This window comes from Sceloporus undulatus, chromosome 1, assembly GCF_019175285.1.
Source record: "Sceloporus undulatus isolate JIND9_A2432 ecotype Alabama chromosome 1, SceUnd_v1.1, whole genome shotgun sequence".
Taxonomy (NCBI): Eukaryota; Metazoa; Chordata; class Lepidosauria; order Squamata; family Phrynosomatidae; genus Sceloporus; species Sceloporus undulatus.
In genome coordinates this window covers 57,478,786-57,499,913 of record NC_056522.1, presented here as the reverse complement: position 1 = coordinate 57,499,913, position 21,128 = coordinate 57,478,786, and the positions used below count along the sequence as shown (strand labels likewise).

At 42.5% G+C, this 21,128-nt stretch overlaps 1 protein-coding gene across 1 annotated transcript in view; it reads right to left on the bottom strand.

Annotated features, from left to right (window-relative positions):
• Positions 1-17,382, bottom strand: part of LOC121919988 (zinc finger protein 318-like) — a 47,868-nt gene extending 30,486 nt beyond the window's left edge. The window contains 2 exon segments of the mRNA XM_042447052.1: positions 9,023-9,294; positions 16,968-17,382. Of these exon segments, the coding sequence (XP_042302986.1) occupies positions 9,023-9,294; positions 16,968-17,180 (485 nt within the window). The 5' untranslated portion in view covers positions 17,181-17,382.
• Positions 17,383-21,128: the final 3,746 nt, after the last annotated feature.

Below are 21,128 nucleotides of genomic sequence, written 5' to 3'. Positions count from 1 at the left end.
TAAATTTATCAATAATGGGAAGGATATCAGTGATTAAAATGAATGTCTTACCAAAGATGCTATACCTTTTTCAAACAATACCAATCATAAACTCTGACAAACCATTTAAAGATTGGGACAAGGATATAGCCCAATTCATATGGAGAGGAAGAAAACCAAGGGTGAAACTGAAAACATTACAAGATGCAAGGGAAAGAGGGGGACTAAATCTTCCGAATTTAAAACTGTATTTTGAGGCAAGTGCACTAATATGGATTAAAGAATGGGTAGTCCTGGAAAAAGAGAAATTACTGGAATTAGAGGGGGAGGGATTGAGCTTCGGATGGCATGCGTATCTAGCATACGAGAAAGCCCAACAAAATAAAAACTTCATGAATCATGAAATCAGAAAGCCCCTAATAAGAGTGTGGAACCGGTATAAAGGAAGAATATTACGGAAAATGAATGGATGGGTCTCCATTCATGAAGCATTCCATAGAAAAGAATTGGCCAGAGAAAGTAAATGGTACAAATATGATGATTTGATAGAAAACAGGGATGGTAATTGGAGAATTAAAACAAAAGAAGAATTGGAAAAAGATGGATGGAAAGGATCCTGGTTTACATATAGACAGATTTATGAAAGGTTCAAAATAGACCTCAAAGCGTATGGATTTGAGAGAAGAGGAGATGAATCACAGCTGGGAAAGATACTGGCCTCTGAGGGGAATAAATCAATTGGGAAAATCTACAAAATATTGTTGGAATATGACATGGAAGAGGAGGTAATTAAACATCAGATGATTCGGTGGGCAAAAAATATTGGACGCCCCATATTATTAGCGCAGTGGGAAAAAGTATGGAAAAATGGATTCAAATATTCGGCATCTCAAAATTTAAGGGAAAACTTCTATAAAATGTTCTATCAATGGTACCTCTCGCCCGATAAAATTGCAAAAATATATAAAATAAAAGAAAATAGATGTTGGAAATGCAAAAGCGAAATTGGCACATTCTATCACTGTTGGTGGACCTGTAAATGGTCAAAGAAATATTGGACAATGATAAACGGAATGATTAGCAAAATCTTGGGTATAAAACTACAATTAAAACCAGAACTTTATCTCTTAGGGATATTTGGAGAGGAGATCTGTTCAAAACACGAAAAGATTGTCTACTATATGATTACTTTGGCTAGGATGTGTTTCGCACAAAAGTGGAAATGTGAGGATATACCATCAAAGGAGGATTGGATGTGGAAATTATATGAGGGGATGGAAATGGATAAACTAACGCAGGCATTAAGGAACAATACAAAAAGTAAATTAATGGAAGATTGGGAAGGAGTAATGGAATTCCTAAAAGGAGAATTGGGTGAATATGCACTTATTAAGTTGGACTAAAATAAGAAAGATGGACTTTAAGAATATTGGATCTAAGCTTACAGGGGAATACAATATGTATAACCGGATATAGTTGGTAAGTAGGAAGCTAATTGTATGAATGGGAGAGTGAAAGGAAGGGAAAGAGGTAGGTAGAAGAGAAGAAGTTAGGGAGAAATTAAAGATCAGAAGTTAGGGAAACATAGAAGATAAAGAAAAGAAGAGACAGTTATGTATAGGAATAAAAGGTTAAGAAAATAGATATAGTTAAGGCTAGGAAATAGGTTAGGGGGTAGATTATACATTGTAAAATGTATCAAAACGTAATGGAGAATGTATGATATGTAAAACTGTATGTTTGTAATTTTTGTAATTTTAATAATAAAACTTTAAAAAAAATAAATAAATAGTACAATCCACAGAGCTACATCTATAATGTATGCATTCTACGGCACTGTAAACTGTACAAATTTCACTCACTTGCCACATACCATTTTTTTCCATAAGCAAAAAGAACAGAAACAAACACACACACACAAAAGGCTGCTCAAAAATGTTCCAAAGGATCTATTGATTTTTGGCATTGAGGGTTTTTTGTCCAAGCCAATGTAATGTATTAAGACCAAAAATGTCCCATGACATTTTTTGATTAACTATGAAGAAGCTGATATGAGTGCTCAAATGAGAAGTAACCCTCCCCATGCCCAAACCGATAGAAACCAATCCTGCCACCTGTATAAGAAAGTGTATTGTTTACTAAGATAGTGACTAGTCTAGTTTGAGAAGTAAGACATGCAACCAGAAACTCTGCAACTAGGACAAAGGATCTCCTAGGACAGATGGGGGTTTTACTGGAGATTAAATAAGTGTTTGTAGAGTTCCAAACTGTGTTAAATTCTGGTTGCTAAGCAAAAAAATATGACCCCATATTTCCAGTGCTTCACAGTGGGGTAGGTAGGAGAAATCAGTTCATGTTGATAGCAGCAAGAATAGGAGAAAGTACTAAGTACACCTGGCCAGAGCTGTTTTTGTGATTTCTGTTTCACAGTTTTGATGCCAATCAAATGAAAACACTGTACAGTGCACCTGCATCATATGTGGGCACCTTTTATGCAGCTTTCAGCTTACACGGAAAGCCGTGCAATAGAAGTTGAATGGCATGCACCCCTGTCAAGCATAAGCCCCATTATTTTCAATGGGGCTCGAGCATATGTGCTATTTGCCTTACGCAGATGGGTCTGGAACAGATCCCCACATAAGGCAAGAGTGCACTGTATTTTAGAGGAAGTTCTGCAAAAGCTCTTCAAGAGTAACCCTGGCAACAATCCCTGCATATTTAAGGATAAAAACACTTTGCTATCTGCTTATAACTTCTCTGAACACCAAGACAAATGTTAATAATAATAATAATAATTTGTTTTATTTATATACCGCTATTCCAAAGATCATAGCGGTGAACAGCAAGTAAGCTAATTAGCAAGTAAGCTAATTTGCCCCCAACAGTCTGGGTACTCATTTTAGCGACCTCGGAAGGATGCAAGCCTGAGTCGAGCTTGGGCCCTTTTGCTGGTCTTGAACTCGCAACCTTGTGGTCTTGAGTGAATGGCTGCAGTACAGGCATTTACCCACTGCGCCACCAGGGCTCCCAAATCCCAACAGATACCAAGGGCCCACTGTATCAAAGTACTGTGCCATATGCCTTTTAACATCTACATGAAGCCGCTAGGACAGGGGTCGGCAACCCCCGGCCCGCGGGCCTAACCTGGCCCGTGGAGGCGGCAGGACTGGCCCCAGCCCGGTCCTGCCACCGATTGCCGCAGGTGGTATTGCGGCGGGGGCGGCAGCGAGGAGGGCGGGCCACAGATAGTGTGCCGCCGCCGCCCGCCAGTGGCTTCCTATAATGCTGTGCGCGCCTGCAAGACCACGCGGAGGGCTAAATAGGAGGAGTTTCTCCTCCTGGGGCTGGCTGGCCAATAGCTGCTGGCAGGGGCTGGCTGGCCAATGGCTGTTGGAGCTCCAGCCTGCCCCCATTGGCCAGCCAACCTCAAGAGCTCCTCCTCTAGTCCTCGGCAGGGCAGGAGGGGGTGGCGGTGCTCCTTCTCCCTCCCACCCTGCCCGCGGTTGCCTCACAGCCGCGGGCCAGGCGGGAGGGAGGGGGGTCCTCCTGCTCCCTCCTGGGCTCCCTGGGGGTCTTTCCTCCGCCAAACCTTTCTCTCCGGAGAGAGGTTTGGTGGAGGAAGGACCCCTGAGGGAGCCCAGGGCCTGGGGGGCCGGCGTCCTGGGCTCCCTGGGGGTCTTTCCTCTGCCAAACTTCCCTCCGGAGAGAGAGGTTTGGTGGAGGAAAACCCCCCTGAGGGAGCCCAGGGCCTGGCGGACCGGCGTCCTGGGCTCCCTGGGGGTCTTTCCTCCGCCAAACCTCTCTCTCCGGAGGGAGGTTTGGCGGAGGAAGGGCCCCTGAGGGAGCCCAGGGCCTGGCGGGCCGGCGTCCTGGGCTCCCTGAGGGTCTTCCCTCCGCACCTCTCTCTCCGGAGGGAGGTTTGGCAAAGGAAGGGCCCCTGAGGGGGAGGCCTCCAGCGCTGGCGCCCCGAGCCAGCTCAGGGGCCGGCAAAGAGGGGGAGGCCTCCAGCGCTGGCCCCGCCCCCCGAGGGGGGGAGCTTAGCCCCCCGCATGTGGGGCCCCCCCCCCCGGGGGGGGGCCCCCCCCCCCCCCCCCCGCTTTGACCCCCCAGTTATCTGAGGGACAGCAACCCGGCCCCCGGCTCAAAAAGGTTGCCTACCCCTGCGCTAGGAGTTCTGGAGTTGAGTGTCATTAGTGTGTTGAAGATACCCATCTCTCTCTCTCTCTTTTACAACTCATGCCAAAGAGACTGTGGAAATCCTGAATACAGTGAAGGACTGGATGATGATGATCTTACGTCCCACCTTTCTCCCAATATAGGGACTCAAGGCGATGATGCAGGTCAATAGACTAAGGCTTAATACAGACAAGGCAGAAATGCTGTTGGTCAGTAGGAAAACCAAACTTGGTTTATATTGTGGATGGGGCTGCACTCCTTCTGAAGGATCAGTTTTATAGCTTGGGGGTGCTCTTCGACCCAGCACTGCTCCTGGAAAGCCAGGCTGCTGTGTGTCCAGGAGTGCCTTTGACTAACTCTAGCTGGTGTACCAGCTGCACACTTCCCTGAGGAAAGCCAATCTGGCCACAGTGATTCACACCTTAGTTACCTCCTGATTAGACTAGTATAATGCACTCTATATGGGGCTCCCTTGAAAAGAATTTAGAAACTGTAGCTAGTGCAAAATGCAACCACAAGACTGGTGTCAGATGTGCATTTTAGAGAACATACAACATCACTAGTTTCCAATTTGCTTCCAAGTTCAATTCAACATACTGGTTTTGACCTAAATGGTTTGGGAGCAGGATTTCTGAAAAACCATCTCCTCCCATATGAGCCTGCCAGAAATTGAGCTCTGTTGCATGTCCTAACACTTCTGAAGTTAGGTTACTAGGCACACATAACAGGGCTCTCTCTGTAGCAGTGCCCCAACTGTGGAACTCCCTACCCAAGGAAGTTAGGCTGGCTCCATCTATTTAAGCTTCCGGAGCGCAGACAAAACAGCATTCTTCTGCATGGCATTTAATGTTTGAAAATGCTTTGTTTTAACTGTTTTAAAAATGGATTTTAGAATTGTGAAGTCAAAGACCTTCGTGGCTCGCATCCAGTTTTTTGTGGGTTTCGGGCTATGTGGCCATGTTCTAGAAGAGTTTATTCCTGACGTTTCACCAGCATCTGTGGCTGGCATCTTCAGAGAATGCTGGCATGAAAGAGAGTTGTGTGTGTGTGAGTGCATACACACACACACACACACATATATATACATACACTGTGTGACCCAGGGTAGGGAGGAGTGATTTCCATGTTAATCTGTGCATTGTTCTGTTGTTAATGGCAAGGCCTCAGGGTGGGAGGATATGCAAAGAGGATTAGTGTCTGTTTAATTAGTGATCATTTTCTTCTGGGGAAACCCCTGACCCTGGGTGGTTTCTCATTTGCATTTGCTGAGACCTGATTTTGCCGTTTTTCAGAACTGGTAGCCAAACTGTTCACTTTAAGGCTTTCTTCTTTCCTGTTTAAGTTGTCCAGGGGTTTGTGGACTTTAATGGCTTTCCTGTGCATTCTGACCTGATAGTTGTTGGAATGGTCCAGAATTTCAGTGTTTTCAAACAGCATTTTGTGCCCAGGATGGTTTATAACATGTTCTGCTACTGCTGATTTTTCTGGCTGACTCAGTCTGCAGTCTCTCATGTTCCTTGATTCGTGTTTGAACACTGCATTTGGTGGTCCCAATCTAAATTTGTCCTCAGCTGCAGGGTATGCGGTAAACTCCTGCAGCTGTGAGAGGCTCTCTCTTGTCCTTCACTGAACACAGCATTTGCTGGATTTTCTTGGTTGGTTAGTAAATCATTTGGAGGTTGTGTTTCCTCACAAGTTTCCCTGTTCTGTCTGTGACTCCTTTGATGTATGGTAAAAATATCTTCCCTTTTGGGTGGTTACTTGTCTTCACTCCTTTTTCTGGGTCTGGCAGCCCTTCTGATGTTTGAGCTGGAATAACCATTAGCTTTAAGTGCTTCAATTCATCTCCCAAGATGTGGGGTTCACAGATCCATTTTGCCCAGTCTACCAGTGTTTTTATTGTGCTTCTTTTTTGTCCTGGGTGATGGTCATAGTTCTTGTGCAGGTATCTGTGTAGGTTTTCTATATTCTGTGTGACCCAAGTGTACGTTCAGTTTCCGGATGACTACGACACAGAATAACCCATTTGTGTGATTCGCAGAGACCACGAAGAAGAATGGCATTGTTCCTTCCTTTTCTTCATGGCCACACAGTCCGAAGAACCCACAAAAGCTATGATTTTAAAATTTTCTTTAAATTGTTTTTAAAAGAATATTTAAATGTGGATTTAAAAATGTTTTTATCTTTGTATTGTTTTAGAATCATAGACAAACACTTGGTCAAAAGCTCTACACAACTGTTGCAAACAAATAATAGCAAGTAGCAATAGCATTCCTCGTACGGTTTAGTTTCCAGACCCTTCACCATTTTCGTTGCCCTCTTTTGAACAGGCTCCAGTGCCTCAACATCCTTTTTAAATTGTGGTGCCCACAACTGGACACAATATTACAAGTGGGGCCTGACCAGAGCAGAATAGAGTGGCACTATTACTTCTCTTGATTGTTTTTTATTCATCTCAATAGCCCTTGTAGTCTGGGAGACAATACAGAAATGCTTACAATGAACAAATATTCTGCTTAGCTATAAATGCTCAAACCACTACAAACCCTGATATAGCTGAAAGATCTGGCTATCAACTGGAAAAAAAACAAATAAATTCAACAAAATTGTAATTCACAGCAGCATAATTCATAGCCTAAATCAAATTGTTAGTCCCCATTACAATAGGTCCACTTTATCTATGGAAATTTTGTGGTAATTCAACACCTCCATAAACCCCACTGATTCAGTGGATCTACTCTAGTTAAACAATGGCTTAACAAATGTTTAAAGCTAAAGAAGACATGATGTGAATCTTTATGCAGCTGAAAAGGCACCACCCATGTACAAGGGAGAAAGGTTTGCAAACTTTGGGAAATCATAAGATTTGCAGAAGTGTTTAAAATAAGTCTTTAGGAGAAAACCTAAGGTGAAAACCTTTTTCCCTCCAATAAGCCAATGAAGACTGAGCATACACAGCAAGCATCGAATATTGACTAATGGTTGATGGGGAAAATAAGGTTGTGGACAGGAAAGGAGGAATGGAATAAAATAGCTCAAAAGGCAGCATTTTTCATTTGGTTTGGCTTGTCTATTCTCTGAACAAGAGCACATCACAGTGCAGCATTCTACTGAGGATCCTACTTGGGTTTTCCTGTTATTAACTCAGGTATGCCTGTTGCTTCTCATATCTCACAAACATACTTTCACTTCCCATTTTATACCTTCAAGTAACAATCTCAGACAAACAAGATTAAAATGGCTTCAATCTAGAAGTAAAAATTCTCTCAAGAACAAGGTATTTCCACTTTCAGCACCTGTTTCTGGAGTATTATGCTGATATGCTAACATGACTACAGGCCACTAAACAATTGTCTCTATAAAAAGAGAACTAATGGGGTTCCACTATTCAAGGGGAAAATGTTACAATTGTGCCAGCAAACCTTGATATTCATGTCATCATTTTTAGTAAAAATATACCTCTCATGTATATAAGAAATCCATAGTATTGTTGATGATTTCAGCTAAAGAAAAAGATTAAAATGAACTTTATGCTTTTTGTCTACTTTACTCACAAAAGATGATGCAAAATTGTCTATGTGCTCAAATGCTCCCTTTAAATCCTGTTTCAAAAACCTACTTTTAAATCCTACCACTGATGTTACTATAATGGATGTTGTTGCCAATCTATAGTTTCTCACTCAGAAAATCTGTACTGTGTGTATCCTCTATGAGTGTAACAGTAATAGCTTATCTTGGGCATTTAGTGTGATTAGACCATGGAAAAGCCTACAAGCAGTACATGGCCGCAGCAACTATTGTTTAGAGACAAGCTCACAACTTAGAAATGTTACTTTTTAAAATTATTTGCTAACTGGGGATTCTGAGAACATTTCCAAGCTCTAAATGTGATGAAATCATGTTCATACCAAGGTGATGTGATATGTTCAGTACAAAACTATGGACAGCCTATTTGCATAGGACCTAATCACAGACACAATGCACAAATAAGCCACAATCCACACTAAATTTGGATGAGTTATCTGAGCCTGGATGAGTCTTTCATGAACTAGATTAAGTAGGACATTGTGTGAGTCAGTACTCAGCAACTCAATTTTGTCTCTGTTCATTATGAAAATATGAGTTTCTGTACCGTACCTGGAATAACAACTTTATTTTTTATCATTCCAGTCAGCACTGCTGAAGGATTAAATGATGATGTCCTTCCAACAGTGGAACAGGCTTTGCAGATTCCCATTCCCTCTTCCCAAAACTGCTTCAAAGACTTGAGGAGCTCTCCAGAGCAGATATGGAAAGCACACAGGAAGGTACAAAGAATAGAGCAAGTGAAAATTCCACTGCGCACGCAAAGATCCACTTGTGTAACATTGGATGAAATGCACTATACTCAGCTGCATGAAAGTATTGTTCAAATATGTTAAGAGGATAACAGTGTTATTTGCAATTAACTCTCATTTCAATTAACTCTCATTAATGCAATGTCTGCTTGTTCAGTAAGAAAAATATGACAAGAAGGAAAAAAAAATAAGGACCTCAAGAAAAATATCTTTCTGTACTTGTGTTAGGAAAGAAATACCAGAAAAACATTATACAGTTTCTGAACACATCTACAAAAGGAGAAAAAATCTTTGTTAGTATGTCAGTTTAGGCATCTTAATTTTAAAGCTATCTTGTGTACTTCGTAGATAGCTGGTAACACCAATTATGAATCAAAAGGGGGAAGAGAACTGAACATCTCTGTTCAGTATCTAGAATTCTTGGCAGAGTATACAATGTCTTTTTCCACCATCCCCTTGTGTGTTTTGTATTATCCACCAAAAATAATCAGGAAACACTCTTGAAGATACAGATTACCAGAAAACCATACCTGTCCACATCACTCAGACTATCAACTGGTGAGCCTAGTCTATCAGATAACCTCTTTCTCTCAGGTGTATCAATGCCATAACGGTCATTGCCAACTGTGATCCGCAAGTTCTGTTCCACTGAAGATTCAGAGTGTCGACTTAGAGAGCGCCGACCCAGGGAACGAGAGTGTCGGCCTGGAGAACGAGAACGCCGGCCTGGGGAACGAGAATGCCGGCCTGGGGAACGAGAATGCCGGCCTGGGGAACGAGAACGTCGGCCTGGAGATCGTCTCTGTAATTGAAGAAAAATGCAATTTCATCACATCGGGTATTCTATAAATCTAAACCAGATAGTCAAATCCATCCATGATAATGAAATGTATTACCACTAGGGTACATGAGTTGTTTGTGACATTATATGGAGTAGATTTTAAGTCTGTCAATGCCAATTTGAAACACAGACACCTATGTATAATTGCTAACCTTGCTTTTATAATCTCTGTTAAAGACAAGTGAAATAAATGTGTAGATAGGTAATGCAACTGGAATGAGAATTGTTGTGTTCAGAAGAACTAGAAGTTGCCATTTCAATTTAGCAGTCAATGATGTGGGTTAGAAAGTTTTCCAGAGCAGAACATTTTCATTAGAATACTTTTGCATTTATAGAATGCAAATATAATGCCTTATAAAATTAATTAGTACCAAAATGAATTGATACAAACAACTTTGAAGTGGGAACATTAATACATCTTTTTAGTTAGGAAACTAATTCTAGGAAGTGCAGTTATGTCTCCTCCCATTTCCCTTCACTTTCTCACATCACTATAGATGTACACGCATTTTTGCATATGTGTATACACAAGATACTTGCTTTACAAGGAATGTAATACCCATTTGATACAACAATTTCTTCAAGCATTTTTACACAGACAAAAATAAGGTAATTCTATTTTATTCTTCCAGTATAATGAATCTTTGGAACGCCACCTGCTCCCTTCTTTGCTCTGATCACAAGCACATCCCTAGCCAGGAGCTTCCACAGTGCAAGAAATGTATCATCCTTTGGAAGCTTTCCCAACAAATACTGTTCAACTCCCCCCCGTTGCCCTGGTATATCCACTACATATATCCTGCCTCATAATACCTGCCCAGCAGGTGATCTAGCTTTGTCCTCTAACACTAACTAATAGGAACAGACCTTGCAGCTCTTCAGAATTTATTGAACTACAGTTCCCATCATGCCTGATTATACCAAGTCTAGAACTGATAAGAGCTGCAGTGCAACAGCACCTGAAGTTTCCCCACCCTTGCAATAAAAGGATTCTGCTTACATAGCTTAGAGACTGCCTCTAATATCATGATTTTCAGGAAACAAGAGAGCCATATCCATCCAATTATCAATGAGCCAGGCACATAAAGAAGCAGTTTTGACAGCTACCTCCACATCTGTAGGATTTATTTCCCCCTAAACTTTCAAATGTCGTTTAAGATTTTAATGCACCAAAGCATGAGCTCTATGTGGCGTATATCAAGTATTTCCTTATGAGATTTTTAAAGTTTAATGTAAAAGTTAACTGTTTATATTACAGAGGCAAGTTTCCATTACAGGAGATTTTATTTGGCTAAAGTTGAAATCCAAAATAAACTTATTTGAAAGAAAATCATTGAACAGATACACATATATCTGAGTAAATGTGATTATCATTTAGATATATATGTTCTATCATGTCCAACATGCTTGGGCATATTAAAAGCCAACACAAAAATTCTGACAATTCTCTATATTTAGAAATACAAAGTAGAAAGTGAAAGGTGATGAGTCGAATAAACCAAAGTTTAAAAGAACTACTGAAAGCTTCCACTTTAGAAGTTACCTGGATTTTGTACCAGTAAGTTACCAATGCTTAAAAATGCTGTTAACAGTCATTACAAAATATTTTCACTTCCTAAATAGTTTAATCTTCAAATATCTGCTCCTTAGAGACTTTTTTCCTTCTAATCTCACTATCAGCATCTCTCAAAGTCAGAAACACAAAGAAGTCTAGCACTAACACTATCAAACTGCCCCGGAAGGTTCACTTCACTGAATGATTTCATGCATGATTAGTCATGAAGAATTCCAGTGTTCAACGAAATTTAGGTGGGCAATACTTTTATTAGGCTCTAATAAAGATACAGTACTGCTCAAATTTAGATTTTGTTTTTTAGTCATCAAACAGCACAACTATCTTTAGGGATTTTTGTGTGCAATTACTACTGTCTAGTACATGGGCGCACTATACCGTACGTGGCTTCAAGCTTACACTGAAGCCACAAGACAAGTAAACAAATGGTGTGCACGCCCATGGTGCACACACCACGAGCACACACTCCATTGTTTACTGGATCCCCCATGTAAGGGGATGGACCCGCTATACAAAGACATGGCCATGTTAGTCTGGAAAATCAGCATGCAAAGGGATCTTATAGCACCTATGAGACTAACTGAAAGAAAAAAGCTGGTAGCATGAGTTTTAAACTTACTTCCTCAGATGCAAATTCTCAGACTCAAGTCTATGAAAGCTCATGCAGCCAGCTTCTTCCTTTCAGCTACACCCTATATCTGGTGTCTTCCAGAGTCCCAGGAGGCTATACAGACTGCCCCAAAGTCTGCAGCCGTTCTTAACTGACCAGATCGGGGCCATTGCATCCTTACACCACAGCCCTGGTCCAGCCTCCAGAGAGTGCAAAAACGAGCAGCAAAAAGTCCTCCAAGGTGCGCCATACCGCGGCAGCACAGCTTTATGACGCCTCTTCGGTGCTGCATCATGTGAATGGAGCATTGCAACGGCATCTTGGTGGCACACAGTGTGCACCAAAATGACACCCTGGGGCAGGATTAGGGCATTCAGCGTGCGGACACTGCGCCCTAACTCCACCAACATCACGACACAAAGTGCCAGTCTGTATAGGGCCCTAGTCCCAACATCAAAAATACAGCCAGCCCTCTGTATCCACGGATTCTTTACTCACATCCAGGGCTTGAAAATATTCCAAAAAATGTATAAATCCCAAAAAGCAAACCTTGATTTTGTCAGTTTATATAAGGGACACCATTATGCTATGCCATTGTATTTAATGAGACATGAGCATCCATGGGTTTTCATTTCCATGTGGGTTCCTGGAATCAAACCAACAAATACCAAGGGCCCACTATATAACACCAGGCTTTTAAATGCTTTATTATTATTATTATTATTATTATTATTATTATTATGCTTTATTTATATAGCGCTTAAAATTTATAAACGCATAATATTGCATCTTGTATGAACTTATTTTCAACATTGCATATCTCTTTAGAAAGAGACATTGAGACTGAGAGCCAAAACACACTGTAGAATAATCCAGTTTGAGACCGTTTTAACTGCCCTGGCTCAGTGCTAGGGAATTCTGGGAACTGTAGTTCTGTGAGACATTTAGCCTGCTCTATCAGAGATGTCGGCTGCCCCAATAAATTACAATTCCCAGGATTCCTTACCACTGAGAAAGGGCAGTTAAAGCGGTTTCACACTGGATTATTTCTGCAGTGTCTTTTGGATCAGATCCAGTTATGTGTTAACGTTTTTACCACACTGTCCCTATGTGGAGCTATGGAGAGCTACTTGGATAAAAGGTGCAGACAAGGTCTTTGACTGGCCCCGCCATTGGGTAACATTTTTGATTTTGGTATCCATAGTGGGTCCTGGAAGCAAACCCCAGATTGTACTACACCAAATTCCAAAAAGGTCAATCTCTTTCTTTTTACTCTGTGGCAGACACCAATATTTTCTCTTCAGTTGCCATCAGCCCTCCAACAGTGGTTTAAAAAGGGAGGGGGGTGTTTTAACCTTCAGATCCTATGACTGGTTTTTGCCATTCAGCTCTCAGGGGATACTAGAGGACTAGGCGGTCCTCCTTTTCCAGGACATGTCCTACATTTCTGTCCAGGAGGAGGGTTTTGTTGTTTGTTTTTACAAAAATGCCTCCATTTTGAGCAGGACGAAGAAGCATGAGTTTATATTTCTAGGAGTGCATTTTTACCTTTTTTTTTAAAAAAATCTTTTCAAACTGTACAGTGGGCCCTTGTAATCCACTGGGGTTTGCTTCCAGGACCCCGGTGGATAACAAAATCCATGGATGCTCGAGTCCCATTTAATATAAAAGAAAAGGAAAATGGTGTCTCTAACATAAAACGGAAAATCAAGGTTTGCTATTAGGAATTTACACTTTTTGTGAATATTTTTAAGCCGTGGATGCGTGAATCCATGGATGAAAAAATCTGTGGATAAGGAGGGCCAACTGTATTTGACATTTTAACTTGCAATTTGTTTTTAATACTGCAGTAATTTAATTCTGTGTTAAGGTGTGCTTTTAATTCTGTTGTGATGTACTATTTCTACTTTTTAACTGTACTGTTTAATTTTTTTAATGTTGTGAGCAGCCCTCAGTCTCAATTTTGAGAGAAGGGTGGGATATAAATAAACATAATATTTATTATTATTGTTTGGCCACATCCTCCATGTTTGTCTGGAAGGCCCTCCATTTTGGCGGGGCCTGGTCCTCATTTGCGGTGAGGATGAGATGGACATCTGGTCTCCTTGTATGAACAGGCTTGGACTTGGAAATCCTCTGGAGAGGCCCTTTTCTCTCTCTCAACACCATCTCAAACATGGTTGGTGGGGACACAAGAGAGGGCCTTCTTGGTGGCTGCCTCTAGACTCTGGAACTTCTTGCCCAAGGAGATCAGAACGGCTCCCTCCTTGATGGCCTTCCGCCAGCAGGTGAAGGCCTACCTGTTCACACAGGCATTTTAGGAATTGTTATGAGGACAGGCTGGGATGTTGGACCATTTTAAATATTTGATATACCCATATTTTCCGGCGTATAAGATGACCCCCAACTTTTCCAGTTAAAATATAGAGTTTGGAATATACTTGCCGTATAATAATAATAATAATAATAATAATGCCCCTCTTCCAATGCACACCAAATAAAAATTTAAAAAACATCAAATTTAATTTCAATATGGTAATTTTAATTCAAATGCTTATGACATGCAAGTACTTAGAAGGAAAACTTCTTGTATGCAGTGAACTTTATTGCACGGGCCCTAGAACGGGCCCATTGTGTTCTAAAAAGGGGTCATTCTGGGGATGGAATGGGCCCCAGAACATATCTTACTGCACTCTGGAACGCCGCCACTGCCACTGGACGATCCAATCACGGCCCACATCTGCTCCAGGAGGCGCAATTTCTGAGAACTGTTCCAAAGCATTCTCAGAAATCGCGCCCCCTGGAATGGATGTGGGCCGCGATTGGAACATCTGGCGGCAACAGCATTCCAGAATGCGGTAAGATGCATTCTGGGGCCCATTCCGTCCCCAGAACGGCCTCTTTTTAGAACACAACAGGCCTGTTCCAGGGCCTGTGCAATAAAGTTCAAAGCCTGCTTGGATTGGTCAGCTCTGCCAGCCCAGCCCTCCCTGTCTCCAAGAGTATCAGAGCGGTAGTGCAAACACAGCTCTTTTTTCCATACCCCACGGCCGTTTTTGAGCTCCCCCCACCATATGTGGCGACTGCAGTCCAGTCCAACCCAGAGGTTTCAGCACCTGCCCTATCAGACGACCCCAACTTTTGAGAAGATTTTCCTGGGTTAAAAAGTAGTCTTATACACCAGAAAATACAGTAGTGTGTGTGTGTGTGTGTGTGTATATATATATATATATATATATATATATATATATATATATATATTGTTTTATCTTTTTTAAATGTGCTTTATTCTTTTAATAACTATCTGTTTTAATACTGTAATAATTTAATTCCTTTTTAATGTACTTTTTTCTATGTTTTTTATTGTACTGTTTTTTAATGTTGTGAGTCCCAGTTCTGGGAAAAGAGCGTGATACACATAAATGCAATAATAGTAATAATCTCGTCCACTTCTTCTCACTGCCCTTCCCTTCTCCTTTTGTGTCGTATCTTTTTTAGATTGTAAGAGGGCAGCAGGGAAAGGTCTCATTAACTACAGTTGGCCCTCCTTATCCATGGATTTTTTATCCACCAATTCAAGCATCCATGGTTTGAATATACATACATATATACATATATATATATATATAATTCTAAAAAGTAATCCTTGATTCTGCCGTTTTATATAAGGGACACCATTTTACTCGCCATTGTATTTAATGGGACTTGAGCATCCATGTGTTTTGGTATCCATGGAGGGTCCTGGAACCAAACCCTAGCTAGCAGATACCAAGGGCCAACTGTATAACACCAAGCTTTTAAATTCTTAATATTTCATCTTGTACAAACTTGCTTCCAACATTATGTATCTCTTTAGAAAGAGACATTGAGACACTGAGTCAGAACACACTGCAAACGTAATCCAGTTTGAGACTGCTTTAACTGCCTTGCCTCAGGGCTAGGGAATTCTGGGAGCTGCAGTTCTATGAGAATTGATTTTGCCATTTTATATAATAATAATAATAAATTTTATATCCCTCCTCTCTCTACGGATCAAGATGGGTTATAATGACACAAAGCAGCAATAAAATACACACTACATATAAAACCCAATACTACATACCCCCTCACCCCCCTCCCTACCATAAAAACAAAACAACAACAATATAAAATACTGGTTAAAAATTATTTTAAAATAGGTATACTTGAGGTGGGACATCAGGAGCTATCTATATAATATGATTTATTTATATTTCCTGCCTCTCCCTGCAGATCGAGATGGGATTACAACAGAGATAAAAATATATATAAATAAATCAAAGACATAATAAAACATATGTTAACCCTTAACCCTCCCACCATTTAATAAAATTCGGTAATGGTTAAAAATTACATCAGTAATATAGCCTAAAAAGATGGGATGGAGTGGTCAGATTGAGGACGGATGGGGTTATCTTTCTCTCTTCTTTTTTTGGGAGGTCAGTCTGGGAAGGACTGCCGGAAGAGATCCGTCTTGACAGCCTTTTTAAAGGCATCTAGGGTAGTGATAAGGCGGATCTCTTTTGGTAGGTCATTCCAGAGTTTCGGAGCGGCAGAGAAGAAAGTCCTCTGGGAAAGTGCCGCCAATCCGGTTTTCTGTAACTGTGATAAATTCTTCCCAAATCCCAGAGGGCTTTCTTATACCAGTGGAAGGGGAGGGCAGTCTGGACTAATCCATTGCATTTAATGGGACTTGAGCATCCAGCGGGTTTTAGTATATACATATGAGGGTCCTGGTGAATGCCAATAAGCTGGTCAGAGAGCTTCCGTGGCTGTATAAATACAGTAAGTAAATACACACATCCCTACATATTTGCTGGGGTTAGGGGCACAGGACCCCCACGGATATGGAAAAACTGCTAACAACTAAAAAACCACGTTTTTTTACCCAAGAGGGCACCTCTCTAGGAATCTCTAGGGCCTCCAAGGCAACTCTGTGGCTGCCATCCGGCAGACACTGACCATAGAACTGCGCTGGAGGAGCTACAAAGGCCTAGTAAGGTCTTCTCTCTAGGAATCTCTAGGTCCTCCAGCGCAACTCTATGGCCAACTTTTGACTAAGAGTCACCCTGGGGGACCTGGAGATTGCTAGATTGGACACTCCGCTGGGCGCTGGTTCTGGGGTCAGTGCCTGTCGGACGTCGCCCGCTGCAGAGTTGCGCCGGAGGAGGACCTAGAGGCTCCTAGAGAGTTCTCCTCCTCCTCCTCCTCAAGAAAACGTGATGTTTTGTTATTTGCGTTTTTTCCACATTCGCGGGGAGGGGTCCTGTGCCTCTAGCCCTAGCCAATGTGGAGGGTTTAGGAGGCATCCGCACTGCGGGATTAACACGGGTTGGTACCGCTTCAGCGGCTCGAGGCGAGGGAATTCGGGGAGGCTGTTCAAGCGGTACCAACCCGCCTTAATCCCGCAGTGCGGACCGGAGCGCCGCGTACCCGACTGCTCCGCCGCGGGGGGGAAGGCGAGCGGAGGTGTCTTCGGCTCCGAGGCGAAGGCGAGCGTCGCGAGGAAGAGGGAGGCCCCGAGCGGGAGAGCAGGCGGGAGACCGAGACCGAGCTCTCTTTGGACCGGCCCGAGGAGGAGGACGACGGCGAGGACGACGTCGCCGACGACGACATGTTCGGGAGGGCGCCGCTGTTGCGGTACATGGCCGGGATGGAGAGGGGGAAGACGAGGCGGAGCGCCTGCCTTCGCGTCCGCCCGCCTTCACTCCCTCATCGCTTCTGCTGCCTGCTTCCCTTCAGAGCAGCAGCGGCTCAACGAGCGAAAAGCCACGCCCACTCTCCGCCGTCGTATTATCCGCCGTCACCTCTCTACGCGCATGCGCCGACGACGCCGCGCGGCTTGCCTTCCGTTGACATTACAAAATGGCGGCGGGGCGCAAGATGGGAGGGGGAGGAGGGAAACTCTGAGGAGAGACGTTGGGTCTTTTTTTTTTGCGTCACGCGCAGAAAAGCGCCAGTTGAAAAAGGAGGCGGGGCCAGCCCCTGAGGGAGAAAAAGAAACAAAATGGCGGAAGGGCGGGGCTTATTAAACTGCTTTTCCATGGCAATTCCTCCTACATTTCAGCCTTCTCTCCAGGACAAATGTCCTCTATATTTTGGCATAACAAAGAAGCATGAAATTTTACATTTACATCTGTATACATAGTGACCCCCCCCCTTTTCCAGGACATGTCCTACATTTCAACCTTAATAAATAAATAAACCTTCTTGTCCAGGGTTTTTATTGTTGTTTTCAAAATGTCCTCTAATTTGGACAGAACTAAGAAGCATGAGTTTACATTAATATGTATATATATATATAGGGCAACCAAGCGTCTTCTAGTCCCACATTTCACGTTTCTGTCCAGGAGGGATTCTGCAGTGTCCTCCATTTTGAGCAGGACTACGAAGCATAAGTTTACATTTGTATGCAGGGTGACCAGACTTGGTCCTCTTTTTTCAGGAGACATCCTACATTTCAGCCTTCTGTCCAGGAGGGGTTTCAAAATGTCCTGTATATTTAGCATAACAAAAAAGCATGAATTTACATTTATACGCAAAGTGACCAGGCGTCCTCCTTTTCCTCATTTCACATTTCTGTCCAAGATAAATTCCAAAAGGTCCTTCATTGTGAGCAAGGCTAAGAAGCATGGATTCACATTTATATACAGGGTGACCAGACTTACTTCTCCTTTTCCAGGGCATGTCCTCCACTTTAGACTTCTTCTGTCTAGGAGGAATTAAAAGCTGCCCTTCATTTGGAAGCATGAGTTTGTACTGAGATGTAGGGCAACCAGACTTGGTCCTCTTTTTTCAAGGACATGCCCTATATTTCAACCTTCTGTGCAGGAGGGGGGTTCAAAATGTCCTCCATTTTGAGCAGAACTAAGAAGTATGTGTTTACATTTATATACAGGGTGACCAGACTTGATCCTCCCTTTTCAGGACACATGCTACATTTCAGCCTTCTGACCAGGAGGGATTTCAAAATGCCCTCCATTTTCTGCATTACTAAAAAGCATGAATTTACTTTTTATGTTTTTAGCTTTTATTTGGTAACATTCTCCCTTTTTTCTTGAACATTCTACATTCTGCGGTGCCTTGCCTTCCTTTGCAGTGAGGCCATCTGGTCACCCTGGCTTCAAGAGACCATCTTTGAAAGTGACCCTTCTCTCCAGCGGCTCCTGTCTCAGGTTGTCATCCCAGATGGGGACTTGGTTTTCAAGATCAAGGCTGTCATATCCAGAAATTATGGATCTGGCATGGAAGAGGAAGGAGTAAAAATAGGAGGAAGAAATAGCAACAATCTGAGAGATGCTGAGGACACCATAATACCAGCAGAGAACTTCACAGACTTGGAACAACTAAAGAAGATCAAAGAAAGCGCAAAGGCAGGCTTACTGCTTAACATAAAGAAAACAAAAATAATGACCACAGAGAACTTACACACATTCAAACTAGACAATGAGGAACTAGAAATAGTAAAAAAAGTTCTAATACCTAGGATCAAACATTGATAGGAATGGGGACTGCAGCCAGGAAATCAGAAGAAAATTAAGAATGGGGAGGGTGGCTAAGAAACAACTAGAAAAGATCCTAAAATGTAAAGACATACAACTCAGCACAAAAGTCAGAATCATACAAGATGTTGTATTCCCCATTACCATGAATGGATGTGAGAACTAAACAGTTAAGAAAGAAGATAGGAAGAAAACCCATTCATTTGAGATGTGCTGGAGAAGAGTGCTAAGGATCCCATGGACAGCCAAAAGGACAAACAAGTAGGTCCTAGAGCAGATCAAGCCAGAAATCTCCCTGGAAGCCAAGATGACCAAACTAAGGCTGTCATACTTTGGACACATCACAAGAAGACATGAAGCATTGGAAAAACAATAACGTTAGGAAAGGTGGAGGGAAGTAGAAAGAAAGGAAAGCCACATGCTAGATGGATGGACTTTATTAAAGAAACTACAAATATGAGTTTGCAGAAGCAGGGCAGAGCAATAGAGGGCAGGGGGACCTGGAGATGTCTCATCCCTAGGGTCGCCATGGTTCGAGATCAACACAAAGGCAGTTAACAACAACAAAAATGACATGAAATAGGAAGTGATGTAGTAATAGGTTGATATAGTGAAATAGAAGTAATTTGATGTGGTGAAATAGCGCTATGGTTAACTAGAGAGAAGCGCAAAGGGAGGGAGGCAAGAAATAGGGGGAATATGCTTGGGACAAATTGGAAAGGGGGCTGTGATCCAAATGAAATGCAAAGTGGGACAAATGGACAATGGCAGGGGAGAGTCATGGTTTATGACTGTTAGGTTCCTGAGGGAAGACTTTGATGGTAAACAAAACAACATCTTGCTTCCTGGGAGAGATGGATCGATATGGGAGATGGAGTTGGAGGAAAAGCAGCAGGTTTAAAGAACCCTCTGATATGGTTGAAAGAGTAGGGACTGCAGTCTAGGAAAGGGGGCTTGGATAGGGAACCCTTAAATATTGGCTGATTTGGGGACAATTCAGATTTGACTCTAGTATATCTGTGGCAAACCACTATCTTGGATTCCAGAATAAAGTTTTGGTTAATTTACACTAATATGCTGCCCTGGCTCTTAAAGTTTAGGTCTGTTGATCATGACAAAGGGAAAGCTGTTGAAATGGCCTTCTGTTGGTTCGTTTGCATGTCAGCAGTTAAACATCCTTTCCACTTGAGTCCAGTTGCATTATCAGCCACAGTGCTATGCGTGGATGTCTTCTGCTCTATCCAAGCAGCTTCTGACACCCCCTCTTGTTTCATTTTGGACTGGCTCACTGTATGGTTTTCATGGTAAAAGATCTTCAAAGGGAGGTTTATCGTGCCTCCTTTTGTGCAGTACTAACAAGCATTAGTTATGGTGCTACTGCTGTCATCTCTTGAGAAATCGAGCACCAATGTCACCCTCCACTACTGTTGTTGCCCAGTAGCTGCTTGGCACATTTAGTCTGGCTCCTTAGCAAAAGTTTTTCTGATATGGGAGACCCTACTGCTGTCAGCATATGCTCTTGTCTCCCAGGAGCAAACAATCCTACCATCACGAAAAGGTTGTTCCATTGATGAGCCGGGCAAAATTGCTGACATTTTTTGGCCTCATTGGACAGGATCAGAACACGTGTCAAGGGATGAGACTTAATGGCTACAATGAAGAATTGAAAATTGTGTTTTTAAAACAGCTTTTGCCCCTGCTACTCCTCTTTGGTGATGGGGCTCAGTTTCTGCTTGCATTAAAATGCCCTTACTGGAGCATCCAGAGTCAAGGATACAGACCTGCAGGCTCTTGCAACTCCAGCAATATCACCTGATTATTTTTAGATCATCTTTGCCTGATTAAGAAATAAATGAGATTTGAAAGTTAGTGTAATTTTTTGTGCATTTTGGTTGGCCTAACAAAGGTATATCTATGTATATATATGCCTGGAAGACAAAGAGCCCTCCTCCAACCACCATCTTGAGGGGGAGAGAGGCCAGGCCTGGAAGACAAAGAGCCCTCCTCCAACCACCATCTTGAGGGAGAGAGAGGCCTGGCCTGGAAGACAAAGAGCCCTCCTCCAACCACCATCTTGAGGGGGAGAGAGGCC